General features: G+C 43.7%; 1 protein-coding gene across 4 annotated transcripts in view; it reads right to left on the bottom strand.

The window, feature by feature from the left end:
• ADGRD1 (adhesion G protein-coupled receptor D1) overlaps positions 1 to 17,053 on the bottom strand; it is a 332,179-nt gene that overhangs the window by 47,047 nt on the left and 268,079 nt on the right. For all 4 annotated transcript variants that reach the window (XM_006120531.5, XM_075898421.2, XM_075898422.2 and 1 more), the window contains one exon: positions 2,300 to 2,391. In XM_006120531.5, coding sequence (XP_006120593.3) covers positions 2,300 to 2,391 — 92 coding nt within the window. The remainder of the gene's footprint in view (positions 1 to 2,299; positions 2,392 to 17,053) is intronic.

Here is a 17,053-nt window from a genome sequence, read left to right on the forward strand (position 1 = left end):
GAAAAACAAGTTGGGTGAGGTTTTGGTCCAATTTGTCACTCTCACTAACAAATATCACCCATTTCACCTCTGTAATATCTATTACACTTATACTTAACTGAAGAGCTATGCTACAATGATATATACACGGGCCATCACTGAATAACTTTGTGATCCTGTTGCTCTGTTCCCTTCAGCCATCCCTCCCTGCTGTTGTTGTTTTTAATCCTTCTCATTAGGTCAGGTCTGAAATTAGGGTATTTTTTGTTTGGTGTTTTTACGGTGCCTAGCACAATGGGGTCCTGGTTAATGACTGAAGCTTCAAAACGCCACTGAAAAACAAGAGATAAACAAGCTTTTCTGAGGAACAACCATGTGTTTGTACTGCCAAATGCCTAGAATACAAAATAATTATCTATATCAGGTGTGGCCAACCTGAGCCTGAGAAGGAGCCACAGCTTACCAGTGTACATTGCCAAAGAGCTATAGTAATTTGTCAGCAGTCCCCTTCAGGTGCCTTCTCTCCCATCTCCAGTATCTTTTGCACACCAGCAGCCCACCAATCTTCCTTCCCTGCGCTGCCTGCCCACTGCAATCAGCTGTTTTATGGCCTTCAGGAGGCTCTGTGGGGGAAGGTAGGCGTGAGGGTGCAATATGCATGGAGGAGGAGGAGGAGGAGCCAGAAGCTGAGCATTGGAAAGTTGGTACCTGTAGCTGCAGCCCTGGAGTCAGTGCCTGAGCAAGGAGCCACATATCAACTTCACAAGAACCACAGGTGGCTCCAGAGCCACAGGTCGGCCACCCTGATCTATACCTTATTATTAACTATAAGGATTATTGCAGAAACACTACACACTATATATATTTTTGTTAGTCCTAAAGTGCCACAGGATAACTCGTTTTTAAAGTTACAGATTAACATGGCTACCACTCTAAAATTACTTAAAAGTCAGATTGAGGTTGGAGCCACAGATTTTTAGATAGCCACACCCCAAAATGCCCCAGAGCAGGAGAAAGAAAAAAAATCACATGCTTGGTCTGTGTGTCAGGCATTCTAACTCTGTCCCTAGTACTATTTTAACTAAAGACCTTAAGCTTTGCTCATTTGCACTTAAGTCACTGTACTCCTATCTGCACTGCTTACAAGTGTCAAAAAGATACCAACCTTAGATAATTAGTTATACATTTTTCTATGGCATGTATTGATTCATAATCCCTCTATTGCCCTAACTCAATAAATATTTATCAGTCACCAAAGTATTTAGTGATAGAAATGTAGCCGTGTTAGTCTGGGGTAGTTGAAGCAAAATGCAGGACAATGTAGCACTTTAAAGACTAACAAGATGGTTTATTAGATGATGAGCTTTCGTGGGCCAGACCCACTTCCTCAGATCAAATAGTGGAAGAAAGTAGTCACAACCATATATACCAAAGGATACAATTTAAAAAAATGAACAAATATGAAAAGGACAAATCACATTGCAGAACAGGAGGGGGATGCAGGGGAGGGGGGAGGAAGGAAGGTAAGTGTCTGTGAATTGATGATATTAGAGGTAGGGAGAGTGGGATGTTTGTGAGTTAATGGTATTAGAGGTGATAATTGGGGAATTATTATTATTATCAGAAACACACCCAGTTTAAAATGTTACTTCCAAACTTCTGTTGATGGGACTGTACTTTAATATAGCACGTGATTAAGACAGTATTTTGGCTAGGCCATCCAAAAAACACTACTGTAGTGTATAAACTGCTTTGATATATAAAAACTATAGGATTTAAGCATAAAAAAGTTAAGCATGGTAAGTGCTTTTCAGAATAGAGATGGATTTAAAGCTAAACACATGCATAAAAATATTTTGCTTAGCTATGGTTAAAATCTAGAATTATTCTATGAATGCCTGATGGTATTGAAATATTCCAGTGTGAAATAATTGAAATGATCATTGTATTCTGTACAATATACTTTTCAATGCAGTTATTCTCAAAGGGGAAAGGAACTAAAGAATTAACAGAAGTCAAAATCATGAGTTGTTACATGAAAGGGATTAAGATGGAACAATAGGGGAACTACCTAGTTCTTGCCAAACAAGGGGTTAACTCCAGACCCACTTTCTTTTCCAAAGCACAGTTGCTCAGTGACAACATTAAGAAGGGAGGGGAGAGAAAGGTTGACTTGCTCACTATAACTGTGTTTAATTTTTTTTTCTACTGAGTTCTCCTACCGATGTATGGAAATGAGCATATGACCTATCCATCCATGACATAATATAGTTGTAGGCGATTCTCCTATTGCAAAGTAATGTGAATGAGAAAGACTTACTTGAATGCATTGGCATCTCCATGCACCTTATAATTGTCTGCACTGATTCTTGAGATGACTCTGGTCACAGCAACGAGAATGACAATATTAACCTAAATAAGAATAACAAGAAAAAACAACACAGGACTTGGGTCAGGGAAATGAGCATGTCATGTCAGAGCTGCAAAATATAGTAAGGTGGCAGTCTACAGATATAGCAGAAAAGAGTAACTTTAACATTTATATTAACTTACCAAGCACAGAGCTCTAGTTTTAGAGTTCTTCTTACATAGACCTGGCTGAAAATGATCCCTAAGCCCTGGTCTACAGTAGAAAGATATTTCAAAATAACCCCCCTTATTTTGAAATAACAAGTAGAACATCCACATTAACAAGCCTGTTATTTTGAAATAAGGAGCTGGTTGTTTTGAAATAATAACTCCTGCTTTCCTTAGGGAATAACACTTATTTTAAAATACTTATGTCAAAATAGCAGTAGTGTGGCTGCTCCATTGCTGCTATTTTGAAATAACTACTCCCCAGAGTAATTCAAAGTAATTACTCCCCAGTATTTCCTGAGGCTCTAAGTCGAGTTAGCACTTCCACAATAATGGAGCCTGCCTCAGACTAATTTCAAAGCTTCTCTGTAGTGAGGACATGCTATTTTGATTTTGTTATTTTGGGTGTTATTATTTCAAATGTAGTTATTTTGAAATAATTTCCTAGTGTAGACATACCCTAAGAAAGTTCCAGAAGCCTATACTTTTCCCTATGCCATTTTAGAGATTCTGTGCTACCCAATCACCCTGTGGAGGGGAAATTCTAAGAAACCGAACCCTTTTGGATTGCTGGCTGTTTTGAGCAAAGCAGTATACGTGATTTAGATGTGTGGGGAGTGGGGCCTATAGTCTGGTTCACTTTTTTTTAAAAAGGCACCTTATTGAGTTTTTTCTTTTTATAATAAATGTTCACTATCTGCAAAATGAGATTTGGGTTAGCTGTGCTGAACAAGAATTAATTATTAGTTAGCTAGAAATGTTGCATTGCCTCATCAGCAGTATGGGTTTGATTATGACTGCAAAGCAAAAAACTGCTATTCTATATGTGAAGGTCTTAAGCACCTTCAAGCAGCTGACAAACTTGCCATGAAAACGATAGTGTGTGTGCATATGTGGTTTAGAAAGCACCTTCCTTTAGACCTCTCAGTCCTGAATTCTTCCCACTTACCAAAATATTCTTGTAACTTTGGCATGAGACCATTTTGAAATAGAATTAAGGAAAAACTTTAAGCCTGAATTCTGTTTTACAAAAGGCATGCTGCATCTAATGTCAAGCCCAACAGAAAAGCATCCATGTAATGAAAAGAATTCCCACTAGAAATAAAGGAAACCTTGAAAAGGCTGACATTAAAAGACAGAACAAAGGATTGTTTGCCATCCTTGCTGGAGTCATAGGTGAAGAAAAGGAGGAGGGAATTTTACTATTGGAGGGACTCTCTTGCTGTCAAATACCTTAGATTTTTTTCATGAGAGAAGTGGGAGACAGGGAAAGTAATCTAAAGTTCTTCTAGTCTAAAGTTCTATACCAGGGTGGGCAATATAATGGTAGCAGGTCATTAGGGTTAGTCCCCAGGAAAGCTGCTGCTGATACAGTATATTTAACTGTGCCTCCACATATACCGGTGATTGCAGCTTCGGGATCACCATTCCTGGCCCATGGTAGCTGCAGGAAGTGGGGCAGACTGGGACACTGCTACCTACATCTCCTCTTGGCTGAGAATGGCAATCCGCAGCCAAGAAGAGTTGCAATTGCTAGTACATGTAGAGGTACAGGGAAATATAGCAGTGGTGCTCCACCAGGGTGAACAGGCTCTGGCCCGTGAGCCAGAATTTGCGCACCCTGCTCAACTCAACTCCAGCTAGCATTGCCACCTGAGCAGTTTTCACCCAGATAGTCCAAGTTTTAGCTTCTGTGCCCAGATGCCATTTGACAAGCCCTGATGTCCTTTTTTTAAAATCTGAGGCCACCCTAAGAAGAAGGAAGGAGGCAGTGCAGTAGCCAATGGAGCCAGGCTTTCTCATGAGGCTTGTGGTATGCAGGAACAGAGCCTTGGGGCAAGAGATGAAGAAGGGGGTGGAGTCTTGTTGGAAGAGACAGCATAGGAGAGGGCTTTGGAAAAGAGGTGGTACAGAAATGAGGCCTTGGGAGAAGAGGCAAGGCAGGGCAGAGCCCTGTGGGTCCAGTCACTACCATTAGAAAAGTGGCAACGCCAATTACAGTGTGTGTTTACCACAAAGTAAGCACCATGAATAAGAATAATTCTGAACAGCAGGAGAATACCAATTGTAGTGCTTCCTTTCTAATTATTTTTCACTCCCAAATGAGCAGAAGTAGTGCTTTAGTGCATATGTGCTTTAATAATGATTTTCAGAATGAGAAAATATATAAGATTTTTAAACTGTAATAAGCACTGAGTCTTCTCAAGATCTTTTCCTTCATTACCTCCAAATCTTATTTCTTATGGACTTTAGGCACATGGGAATAGACTCTCAGTTCATATGTCTAGTCATAGCTATGACAGTTCATACCAGCTGAAGATATGGCCCATCATTACTATAAGACCACAGGTAGTTGGAAATCAAGAATCCAATTTCTGTACTGGAACTAGAACCAGATAAATAATTTCTTGAGAAAGCTGACACCATTTTCATTCACAAACAAATACCATTGTCCAGCTAGTTGGATAATGGTCCATTATTCAATAGGAATTTAGGCATTCATAAGAACATTAGAATGGCCATACCGAGTCAGACCAATGGTCTATCTAGCCCAGTATCCTGTCTGCCGACAGTGGCCAATAACAGATGCTCCAGAAGGAGGGAACACAATATGTGATCCCTCCCATCATTCATTTCCAGACAGAGGTTAGGAACACCATTCCTACCCATCCTGGCTAATAGCCATTGATGGACCTAACCTCCATGAATCTATTTAGCTCTTTTTTGAACCCAGTTAAAGGCCTAGCCTTCACCACATCCTCTGACAAGAAGTGCGCTGAGTGAAGAAAAACTTCCTTTTGTTTGTTTTAAATCTGCTGCCTATTTATTTTATTTGCTGACCCCTAGTTCTTATATTGTGGGAATAAGTTAATAACTTTTCCTTATTCACTTTTTCTATACCAGTCATGATTTTATAGACCTCTATCCTATCCCCCTCAGTCTCCTCCACATATCCTTACTTTTAATTGTGGATTACATTTTAAGCACATATTAAGGATCTCACCATTTTTGGTCTCCCTATCTTTATTTCATATATTTGCACACAAAGAAAGAGTCAAACTATACTGGCCTGATTCATGTGAGAGTCCAACTGAAGACAATAAGCCAGTTGCTAAGGTCTTTATTCCAATTTTACTCAAGCAAAATTCCCCTAATAATCAATCGATGGTTTACTTTGTAATGGACTCAGTGAAACAGGTCTGTTCCCACAGTAATGGTTTTCTGTTCCTTGAGAATGGTTAAGAACTCGCAACTCTTATTCAATGGAAATGTTCCATACCTTACAGAACTGAACCAAACTGAATATAGATCCTAAGAACCTGTTATCAGAGCTAGTTGTGTGAGAAAGTCTAGTAGACAAAAGCAAATGAAACCAATTTTCTGAAACACAAAGGCTGTGTCTACACTGCACCCCTTTTCCGGAAAAGGAATGCAGATGAGACAAGTCGGAATTGCAAATGAAGCGGGGGATTTTTTCCGGCAAAGCCCCGAGCCAGAAAAAAGCGGCAGCCATGTTTATACAAATGAAGTGGGGGATATTTAAATCCCCGCTTCATTTGCAATTCCGACTTGTCTCATTTGCATCCCTTTTCCAGAAAAGGGGTGCAGTGTAGACACAGCCAGAATGTTTAGCATTTGTAGCTGAATTTCAGATTCAAATTTTATCTATATGAGAAACTATTTCAAGCCTGGACTTCAATGATATTTGGGGAATTCTGAAACACTAGTTGTTTGTAAATTCTTGGAATTTCTCCTGTAAAGTCACTGTCAAATCCCCTATGCAGTATGGCAGAGTGATAGCAAGAGAACACTGTGATCTTACTATAAAAAAGCAAAGACTAATCATAAAGTTATCAAAGACTTCTTAAATTTCAGTTCCACAGTTTTATACTTTAGTGCAATGTTTTCTGCTTCAGCTGAAATATCTTGTATTCCCAAAGCCTAAACATGCCGCAGTTTGGATTTGCTTATAATACCCAGAGAGGGAAAGCTCTCTTTAAAAGACTGGGTTAAATCAGGAAATAAGTTTTGTGCAAGGTTAAGAAATCATTTTAAGGCAGATAAGTTATTTTAGGAAATTAATGTTCACATGTAGCCTAAATAAACAGATTAGCTATGAACTTCTTACTTTATTAATGTTCTAGCAAGCAAAATATGGAAGCAAATGCACTCCAATTATAATATGAAACAAAAATACTGCCACTGAATTGTTCCATCAAAGACTATTTTTGACACCTGGTAATGCTGCAAGACTACATAACTGGCCTTGAAATACAACAGGAAATGTATTTCCTTTATTTCCCTAACTTTTTAATCTGAATTTAGTTTTGTTTCATCCAGATCGCCTCCAAATCTTATTAGATTTTTGTTGCTTCTCTAGTGCACTCCAAAAAACCCAGGACAAAGGCCTGGCATTCTGGGACTTGTGCATCCACTCTTGGACAAGTCTTGGAAATGCAAACATATTCACAAAAATACATTAAATTAATTCAATCCATTGACCAAGCTGCTTGAGAACTCAAAACATTTACTGAACAGATCCACTCATTCTTAGGTTTAATGCATTTTCTGGAGACTTGAGTTAATTTTTCTGCCATCACAGTATCGTTAACAGCAACACTAACCTCATAAGTTATTGTGGCAAAGATCCACTGCCAAAATCCTGTGGGAAATCTGTCGTGGCAGTTATGCAATTCCATATGCTGCTAATCAGTTAAATCAGATGGATGTTCAAAGTTGGAAGAACAAGAGGCCCAATTTTGCTCTCTGCTACACTAAACCAATTGTGACCTTGTGGTATTGCTTTAAAGTGAGTTACTTTGGATTTTCACAATTTAGAGGAATTCACGCATGGAAATTCTGCAGCTCAGGTCAGGGTACAGCAAAAGGATTGGGAATGGAAGAGATACACAGTACAGCAAGCAGTGATGGAAAGGTCTAATCAGACTTTTCCGTCCCCTTTCCTAGCTTTAGTTTTTAACATTTGATTTCTTATGGGTTTAATTCTTTCAGAAACACTGCATGGCTTGGGTAGGAAAAACGGAGTAAGGAGTTTTACTTTAAATGATAGAGTGCTGGTGCTCAGGCACAGATAGGGATACAGCTAAGACAGCTGCAGTCTTGTGAGTTGCTCATTTGTGACTCCATCCAGAAAAGTTACACCTTGTGGAATGAGGTGTAACAGTTAACTCGAACTAAGGACTTAGTTCAAGTTAACATTTGATGCCACGTGTAGCCACGGCCAGTTAGTTTGGACTAAGAGGATTTAAAAATGGCGCCTGGACAGGAAGATGCAAATAAAGCCTGGGATATTTAAATCCCAGGCTTCATTTGCAACTTTGAATGCCTACATTAGCCTCCCTAGTTCGAACTAGGGGGCTAGTGTAGATATATACCTTAAGTGAGTGCTTGACTCAAGTTAAGCACATGCTTGGGCCTTCTTGCTTCAGGGTCTCTGAGCATTAGGAGCCAAATTCTGTCTTGCTTATTCCACAAACTAGCTGACTTAAATCAGCAGGGCTACTTGCAGAGCAAGGCACTATGCAGTGAGAACAAGAGACTCAGACCCTTTGGGTGATTTTCAGTTAGCACCAAAGAGACAGATTCTGCTCTGTTTTCTAATAATAAAAAATATTTTGAAATCAGCAGAGGGAGACATTGAAGCTTAGGATACCATACTGGAACTGGCAAGTCTTGGATTCTGTGCTCAGCTCTGCCTCTAGCCTGCTGGGTGAGCTTGGAAAAATCACTTCGCCTCCCTGAACCTTTTGTTTTCCCATCACTAAAATGGGGATAATTATATTGAACATCTTTGTAAATTGCTTTGAGACCTCCTGATGAAAAGTGCCATGTGAGAGCTAGCTGTTATTATTACAGCATTGGATTATTAAGCACGAGTAAGCATGGCAACTTGTTGCCTTCAGTGCTTAGTATTTACAAAGGAGTACCATTTTAGCCATGGATTGCATAGTGAGACCACAGCCCCATTTCCCAAAGGAACGGCATCTCCAAGCCACTGATTGAAAAGCCACCATAGTACAGAATTCTTCATTATGATGATCTTTTCTCAGATGTGCACACTCACCTACAAAATTGCTGTTGAAGAGAAATTCAACAGTGGGGGCTCTTGTGCATTTCAAAGCGGCAGCACCTACATGGAGCCCATGGTCAGTGGGGGACTCTGAGTCAGCTGGGAAGTCCCCAGCTGATCCCAGGCCACTTTGAAATGTCACACACAGCCAGGGTCAGCTGGGGAGCTCTAGCTGATCCTGGGTTCCACTTGGCATTTCAAAGCAGCAGCTCCACACAGAGCCTGGGATCAGGTGGGGACTCCCCAGCTGACCCCAGGCTCCACGCAGCTCTGCCGCTTTGAAATGCTGCAGCAGTGTTTCAAAGGGGCAGCGCCCCACAGCTGATCCTGGGATCTGTGTGGCACTGCCCCTTTGAATCTCCACAGTGGTGTTTCAAAGCTCCATGCAACACTGCTGCTTTGAAATGCTAAGGCAGCGTATCAAAGGGGAAGCGCCGCACAGAGCCCAGGATCAGCTGTGTGACATTGCCCCTTTGAAATGCTGCTATGGCATTTCAAAGGAGCTGTACCACACGGAGCCCTGGGTATGGCTCCCTGTGGTGTTGTCACTTTGAAGAACCCCCTCTTCTCGATAAGCATTTGCTTATCCAATAGTTGACTGGTTGACTAGTACTTAACATCCTTAGTCATGACTCTTCCACCATCCCTTAAAGCTAGCGGGAGCTCAGCTGAGATTAGCTAGCTGGTCATTTTAGCCAGGTGGCAGTCAGGGGCAGCCCAGGATGGCTTGTGTGGCATAGTTGGGGGCTGTCTGCTCAGTGACCTGGGTCCCCCTGCGCTGTGATGGGAGATTCTCACTGACTCTCCCTAATGTGTATTAATCCAAACATCCAGGCTCAGCCTCCCAGGGAGGGAGACAAAGGAAGGAAGGCGGAGACAAACACCTGGCTGGGAGGCAGGGCTGGAAGAGAGGTTTAGTTTCTGTCTGAAATCATGGAGGAGGCAGCCTAAGCAACGGGCTGGGATTTAGGGGCCCAGTATCTCCCATCTCAAGGGGGGCTGAGGCATCCTAGGCCTGCCCTGTAACCGGATTACATCTGTGCTGTGCTGTATCCTGGAGAAGCAATAAACTCCCTCTATTCTACTGGCTGGCAGAGTTTGTTCGTGCCACCACGGGAGTGCAGGAGGTGGGGGAACTCTGACTGCATTGTCACAGCTTGTATCGGGGGCAGCTTGGGGCCAGACAGGCAGCAGCCCTGTGGTCAGCCCGGCACTTGGGGTTGACCAGCATCCTGGTGGTTGGACCAGCCCTGAAGGCTGGAAGGCAGCCTGGAGATCAGGGAAGTTTGGCTGGGGATCCTCTGTCTATAGGGTTAGGAAGTGGAGGCTCAGGGCTCCATAATGGGAGGTTGAAGGGGCATCTTAGGGTAGGGCCTAGGGTGAAAGGGGTAGTCCAGGAGGCTACCTTCCCTAATAGAGGCATTCATGCACTCTCCATGAGTGGCACAGATTTGATGAGAGGCACTCCCCCTTCCCATTCCATGAGGAGGGGCCTGCAAAGCCTACTGCCCCTGTGGAATGATTGCTTATAGCCGTTTTCCTCTGCTGAGGCTCCCTACCATGGACACCCCACTGCTGGGAGCTTTAAGGATTTTAAGTACTACCTTTTGAGCCATGCTTTCTTAGTAAAACAACAGTTCAGACAGCTAATAGCTAGTTTGCTACTTTAAAAGTTTTTGCTACTAAATAAGGGTCTGTCTACACTACCCTCCTAGTTCGAACTAGCGGGGTAATGTAGGCATACCGCACTTGCAAATGAAGCCCGGGATTTGAATTTCCCGGGCTTCATTTGCATAAGCCGGCCGGCGCCATTTTTAAATGCCGGCTTGTTCGAACCCCGTGCCGCGCAGCTACATGTGGCACGGGGTTCGAACAAGCCGGCATTTAAAAATGGCGCCGGCCGGCTTATGCAAATGAAGCCCGGGAAATTCAAATCCCGGGCTTCATTTGCACGTTCGGTATGCATACATTACCCCTCTAGTTCAAACTAGCGGGGTAGTGTAGACATACCCAGAATGACTAAATACAAACACACACACACACACACACACACACACACACAAAACACAAGTTAGCAGTTAGACTGGCTGTTACCCCTAACGGGTATTAAACCATTTTTCAAGTAGACTATTCAGTTGGCATTGGGATCACTTTTGCTGCTCTTTTAGCTAAGCTAGAGTTGGAACATTTTGCATATTTTATATGAACATTAACCCAGTTCATTTGCTCTCCCTACATCTGGCTCACTTTTTCCTTTCTCCAAATAACTGAATCCACATGAAAATATAACTTGTCCTTCCAAGAATATTGTGTAACAGATAAAAGGTTAGAGCTGGGTACTTTAGCACTAATTCACACTGGTGAGCATTTAGTCTTATGGAATAGTGTCACTGAAGTCAAAGTTTGGGAGTAAGTTCTTTACCATCTGCTGCTTTGTATTTAATACTATTTTGGGGCATTAGCTTAGGAGGGCTTGATTATACGATTGACTTACACAGGAAGACAGAAATTGCTGAGTCAATAATGAAACAATTTAAATATTGTATTATTTGAGCCCTTTACTATTCATTGGTTTGCCTACCCTAGAAACACTACAATGGCACAATTGTAGAATTACAGTACACACACTTAGTAAAGCCACCAAAGGGATTCTTCCATCACTTGAAAATGCATCTCTCCAAGGCTATGTCTACACTACAGAGTTTTTGCACAAAAATGGCCGTTTTTGTGCAAAAGCTCGCAGAGCGTCCCTACCTCAAGTGCGTTTTTACGCAAGTAAAATGAAAGAACAGAGGAGGTTTTCTGGTGTAGGTATTCCTCATTCTACAAAACAGAAGCCTTTTTGCAAAAGAGTTATTTTGCAAAAAAGTGTGTGTGTACGAGCAAGAGGGATTTTTGCACAAGAAATGGCATCCAGGGGAAAAATGGTGCCCTAGGGACCAGTCCATCCAAGTTAATCAGAACTTTATAGTTCCTGTCTGTTGGTCCTTCTTAAAGCTGCAGGCACTCTGGACAAGACTTGTGACAGGAAGCTGGGCAGAGAACAGGTCCCTCACTGCATGGCTCTCTCTTGCCACTGCCATTGCCACACATGGCAGAGCAAGAAGCCCCTGAAACTGCACTGATCCTTCCAGGGAGCAACCCAAGGGGTCCCAGGACCCGTACCTCCAGGCGGACCAAAAGGCATACCCCAACATGGTCTGGCCTGGAGATTGCAACCCTCTTGGAATTGTGGGGCGAGGAGGAGTCCCCCCAAGATCCCCAGGCCAAGTGGCGCAATGCCAAAATATTTTCATGGATGGTCGTATCTCTGGAGGAGCGAGATCATCCTGCTCAAACCATGGAGCAAGTCCAGAGCAAGGTGAAGGAGCTCTGTCAGGGTACATGAGGGCCACTGAGCACAACACGCCTTCAGGGGCAGGACCCCACACCTGCCCCTACTATGCAGCACTCCACCACATATTGGGGGATGGGGAAATGTCTTCATCATGGTGGACTCCAGACTGGAGACCCCACTAGTTGTTTGCCCGGAGGTCACCCCTGAGGACGAGCCAGAGGGCCAGGGCCAGCCCCAGGAGGAGCAGGAGGTGCAGGAGCCAGGGACTGTGACACTGTCCCTAAAACCTCCTCGCCAGCCAGGATATCTCCCAGGCCTCCTTGGATGGGTGGGACAGCACAAGCCCTCAGGGACAGAGCTTTCCCTCCACTCCCACTCCATCCCTACAGTCCCCATCCCCCCTCTCCTGAGGGTCCCCCTTATACAATACACTCCCCTCCCTTTCTCCTTCCTCTTCCACAGCCCTGTGCAGGGACTGCTGCTCGAGAGCTCTTTACCTGCATAAGGAGGGCCCCAATGGTGGACTTCCCCACTCCAAACTGGTTGCCCATGGACCGGTCTGTCTGGGGTGGCCAGCTGGGCGATTGCAACCTGCTTCTGCAGGGGGATGGCGGGCTGCAGGTGGGTGTTGCATCTTTGAAGGGCAGGTGTGAGACAGGCACAGAGCTTGAGGAAGGTGGCCTTGAACATTTGGAAGTTGTGCAGTCACTACTGGTCGTCCCACTGCTCCAGGACCAGCTGATCCCAACAGTCCAAACTGGTCTCAAGCCTCCAAAAATGGCTCTGTACAATGGGGTGGGGCAGCCACAGTGGAGCAGCTGAACCCCTGGAAAGGGTCCCAAGAAGGAGCTCGGAGTACACGTCCACCAAGAAGAAGCAGACAGCTGGCAGCAAATGCTGCAAGAAATGCAACATGGCTGTGTGGGGCCATTGCCTGCCCCAGGGCAGGTCTGGCTCCATAGCACACAACAAGGAAAAAGCTGTAGCATCCCAAAAAAGTACAAGGAAACTACAGCAGGCACTTGTCCCTTGAAGACAAGCAGGCAGCAGCAGCAGAAAAACGACTATCCAGAGGGGTTCTTTTAAGCACATGTCTCTGCAAGGCTCCAGCACCAGCCCTCAGAAGCAACTGGTGACTTAAAGCCCTGCCTGAAATGGTTCCGGGTAGCCTTTTTTGCAAGAGAGCAGTCTATGAGTCTGGATGCTCTCTTGCACAAAAGTGCATCACTTTTTCTATGTGCTTTTGCAGTGTGGACACTGTCTTGCGCAAGAAGTTTTTGAGAAAGATCTCTTCTGCAAAGAGCTTCTTGCGCAAGAAACCTGTAGTCTAGACATAGTCCAAGTGGTGGTAGGTAAGTCAAGAGAAGAATCATTCCATCATCACAGCAGAGTCTACAACAAAACTTAGGTCAACTCAATTGCATTGCACAGGGTATGAAAGTTTTCAAAACTTTGAATGATGTGGTTAAATCAACCCTTCTACTGTAGGCCAGGCTTTCCCCTCTTAAATATAAATCTACCTACAGAAGCACATAAATTATAAACAGGCAAGAAAAAATGAACATATTATGAAAAAAAATCCCAACGCCAATACTGGCCCATCTTCAGGAACCCACATATTGGTTACTTGTACATCTGTTCTTCCCTTTCACCCGACAGACAAATGTGGGATTTTTTCAGTTATGCCATTAACTTCATCATTAAGATGTTGGTATGAAGCAATTTTTGCCACCTCATAGAATCATAGGGCTGGACGAGACCTCAGGAAGTCATCAAGTCCAGCCCCCAGCCCAAAGCAGGAGCAACCCCAGTTAAATCAACCCAGCCAGGACTTTGTCAAGCCAAGACTTAAAAACCTCTAGGGATGGAGATTCCGCCACCTCCCTAGGTGACCCATTCCAGTGCTTCACCACCCTCCTAGTGAAATAGTTTTTCCTAATATCCAACCTAAACCTCCTCCACTGCAACTTGAGACCATTGTTCTTTGTTCTGCCATCCATCACTACTGTGAACAGCCTCTCTCCATCCTCTTTAGAACCTCCCTTTGGAAAGTTGAAGGCTGCTATCAAATCCCCCCTCAAATCACCAAGTCTGTAAAACTGAGACATAAGTGTTTTCCCCTGGCCTGATAAATGTCTACAGAGCCCTAGCATTTCCATCACTATTAACTTCTACAGGACTTTTCACAGCACATAGAGTGGGCTATTCTGACCATGAAATGTGCTGATTCAGATTAGCCAGGCTCTGTCAGATCCCCAGATGTAGCCCCACAGGTAGAGGGAAGTAGTAGAACTAGCTCCTGCCTTCCTCTTTGCACGGAGCTGCAAAGTCCAATCTACCATGCTTAGATTATTGTAAAATGCTGTGAGGTGGGGAATATCATGACTCAGAATATAAGAACGTAAAAACGGCCATACTGCGTCACACCAAAGGTCTATTTAACCCAGTATTCTGTCTTCTGACAGTGGCCAATGCCAGATGCCCCCAGAAGGAGTGAACAGAACAGGGAATCATCATGTGATACCTCTCCTGTCATCCATTTCCAGCCTGTGACAAACAGAGGCTAGGGACACTGTTTCTACTCTTCCTGGCTAATAGCTATTGATGGATCTAACCTCCATGAATTTATCTGGTTCTTTTTGGAACCCTGTTAAAGCCCTGGTCTTCATAATCTCCTCTAGCATGGAGTTTTACAGTGCACTGTGTGAAGAAAAAATACCTTTTGTTTGTTTTAAACCTGCTACCTATTAATTTCATTTAGAGACCCGATTTCTTATGTTATGGGAACAAGAAAATAACTTTTCCATACCTGTCATGATTTTATAGACCTCTATCCTATCCGCACTTACTCTTCTCTTTTCTAAGCTGAAAAGTCCAAGTATTTTTAATGTCTTCTCATATGGCACCTGTTCTAAACCACTAATAATTTTTGTTGGCCTTTTCTGAACTTTTTCCAGTGCCAGGATACCTTTTGGGAGATCAGGTGGCCACAGCTGTATGCAATATTCTACAGCTCTCCTGTTTCCTTGTGCCAATGCTCATCTGCAAATGCAGTGAGTATGCTCTGCCAGCAAAGGAATGTTTGGGGGCATCTCATCAGAATCTTTCTTTGAGATGCTAGCTCACATTGTGCTGTTAATGGTGAAGGCAGTGCCCCCATTCTGCTACTACAGTGTTTCTCCACCTTTTTTTTATAAAGTACTCCTTTTTAAATATATATGTACATATACCCCCAGTACCTAGAGTTTTCAGACACACTATTTCTTTTTCTACCATTGCAACACATTTTTTAAACAACTTAATCGTAGCTAGGTGGATGATGAAATTTTTGGGTCTGAAAAGTACAAAAATAATGAAGTATTGTAAAACTTAAAACAAAAATTCAGTTTTCTCCAAATTGCAGTTGTGTTGATGCCCCCCCCCCCCCATCTCCAACTTCTCTTGAGTACCCCTAAGGGTACTCGTACCACTGGTTGAGAAACACTGTGCTACTATACCAGAGAAATAATAAGGGCATGATTTTGTGTTGTACCTCCTCAGTGAGCACAGATGGATCAGTCTGGGTGTGTGAGTGTGTGTGTGTGGGGGCGGGGGTTGGCATTGACAATGTGCTTCAGTCACTCCCCATCCTGCTCTCTCCTACAAGTCCTGTCCCCACCACAGACCCCTCACTGACACAGAACTCCTGGACCAGGGGAATTCCATTGCACTCAGCTCAGAGGTGAAAGTAAGTGAGTGCATCCTGGCATACAGCTCCAGCAAAAGCTGTCTGAGCTGTAGCAAAAGCCAGCAGGTAGATATTTAAAGAACTGGCAGGGATCTGGATTGCAATAGGGCAGTACCTGTAAGAAATGTTAAGTTACTTTCACCGCTGGTTCAGCTCTTTTCCATCACTGCAAAGATTGCTCAAAATCCATACTTATAATTTACAAATTGAAATAAGGAAGTGTGGTTACTCACATCAATATGTTTACCTCCTGATCATTTGCATTTTTGTCCCTGACCCCACAATCCTACTGCAAGAGTTGTAGGGGCCCCATTGATTAGTGTCAGTGGATGATGCCGTAGAGAGGTTTTCTGAGGAGTCGAGATCTCCTTAATCCCAGAAAAAAACCCTGACATCTCAAATAATCAAAGTGATTAAGCACCAGTTCACTGTAATTTAATGTGTGGGCATCATTAAACCACTGTAATACATTCATGTATCAGTAACTGAGTCATGAACCTGCACTCTTTTCTGGAAAGATTAAATTAATTACAACCAACAGATGTGCCCAAAACAGCCATCTGAATGTAGCAGACCTGCTTGAACCAGCCATTCGTTGACCAAATGTTGAAACTGTAGTGCCTAATGTTTCATTCCAAAGTGGAAGAACAGCCTGAATTTCATATCATTTTACAGCTCTGACATGGGGTTACAGGGAAGGGTCATGTGCATGCAGCATCATTCCTTCCTCAGAACTCCGCTAATGGGAACATCCACATAGGAACTACCTGTGTAGGGAGTGATGCACCTCCAAACTCCTGGCCTAGCGCTTTGTGTCCCAGCTTCTGGCCCCAGACATCAAGGGCTCTGCTGCTGGCCCTGCATACCAGGTTCATAGCTGCCAACCTGTGCTGCTAGCCCTGTGTGCTGGGGTTCTGGGTCGAGCCCAATGTGCCAGGGGCTCTGCTGCTGCCCCATGCAGCAGGTTCCTGGCTGTTGCTTGCACAACAGAGGCTCACTCTACCTAGGGCCCCACATGCTGGAGTCCCAGTTTGAGCCCTGTACACCTCTGCAGCTGGCCCCATGTGTTGGGACTTTTCTCATGGCCTCAGCTGAGGATGATAGTAGACAGGGCTATGGGGGCTCAGCACCCCCACTTTTAAAAATCTTTCTGTGCTACTGGATGGGAATAACTTATCTAGTCATTCATTACCCATTTGTGCAATGAGCCAAGTGCCTCAAAGCCCCATTGACTGCAATGGGATTTGAGGGCACAAAGCACACAGCCCCATGTACAGAACCGCCGGCATGTTAAGAGCAATATATGTGAACACTATTCCCTTGGAGTTACAGGGACTCAGTG

Source organism: Pelodiscus sinensis, chromosome Z (assembly GCF_052426305.1).
Source record: "Pelodiscus sinensis isolate ZL-2025 chromosome Z, ASM5242630v1, whole genome shotgun sequence".
In the NCBI taxonomy this organism is placed as follows: Eukaryota; Metazoa; Chordata; order Testudines; family Trionychidae; genus Pelodiscus; species Pelodiscus sinensis.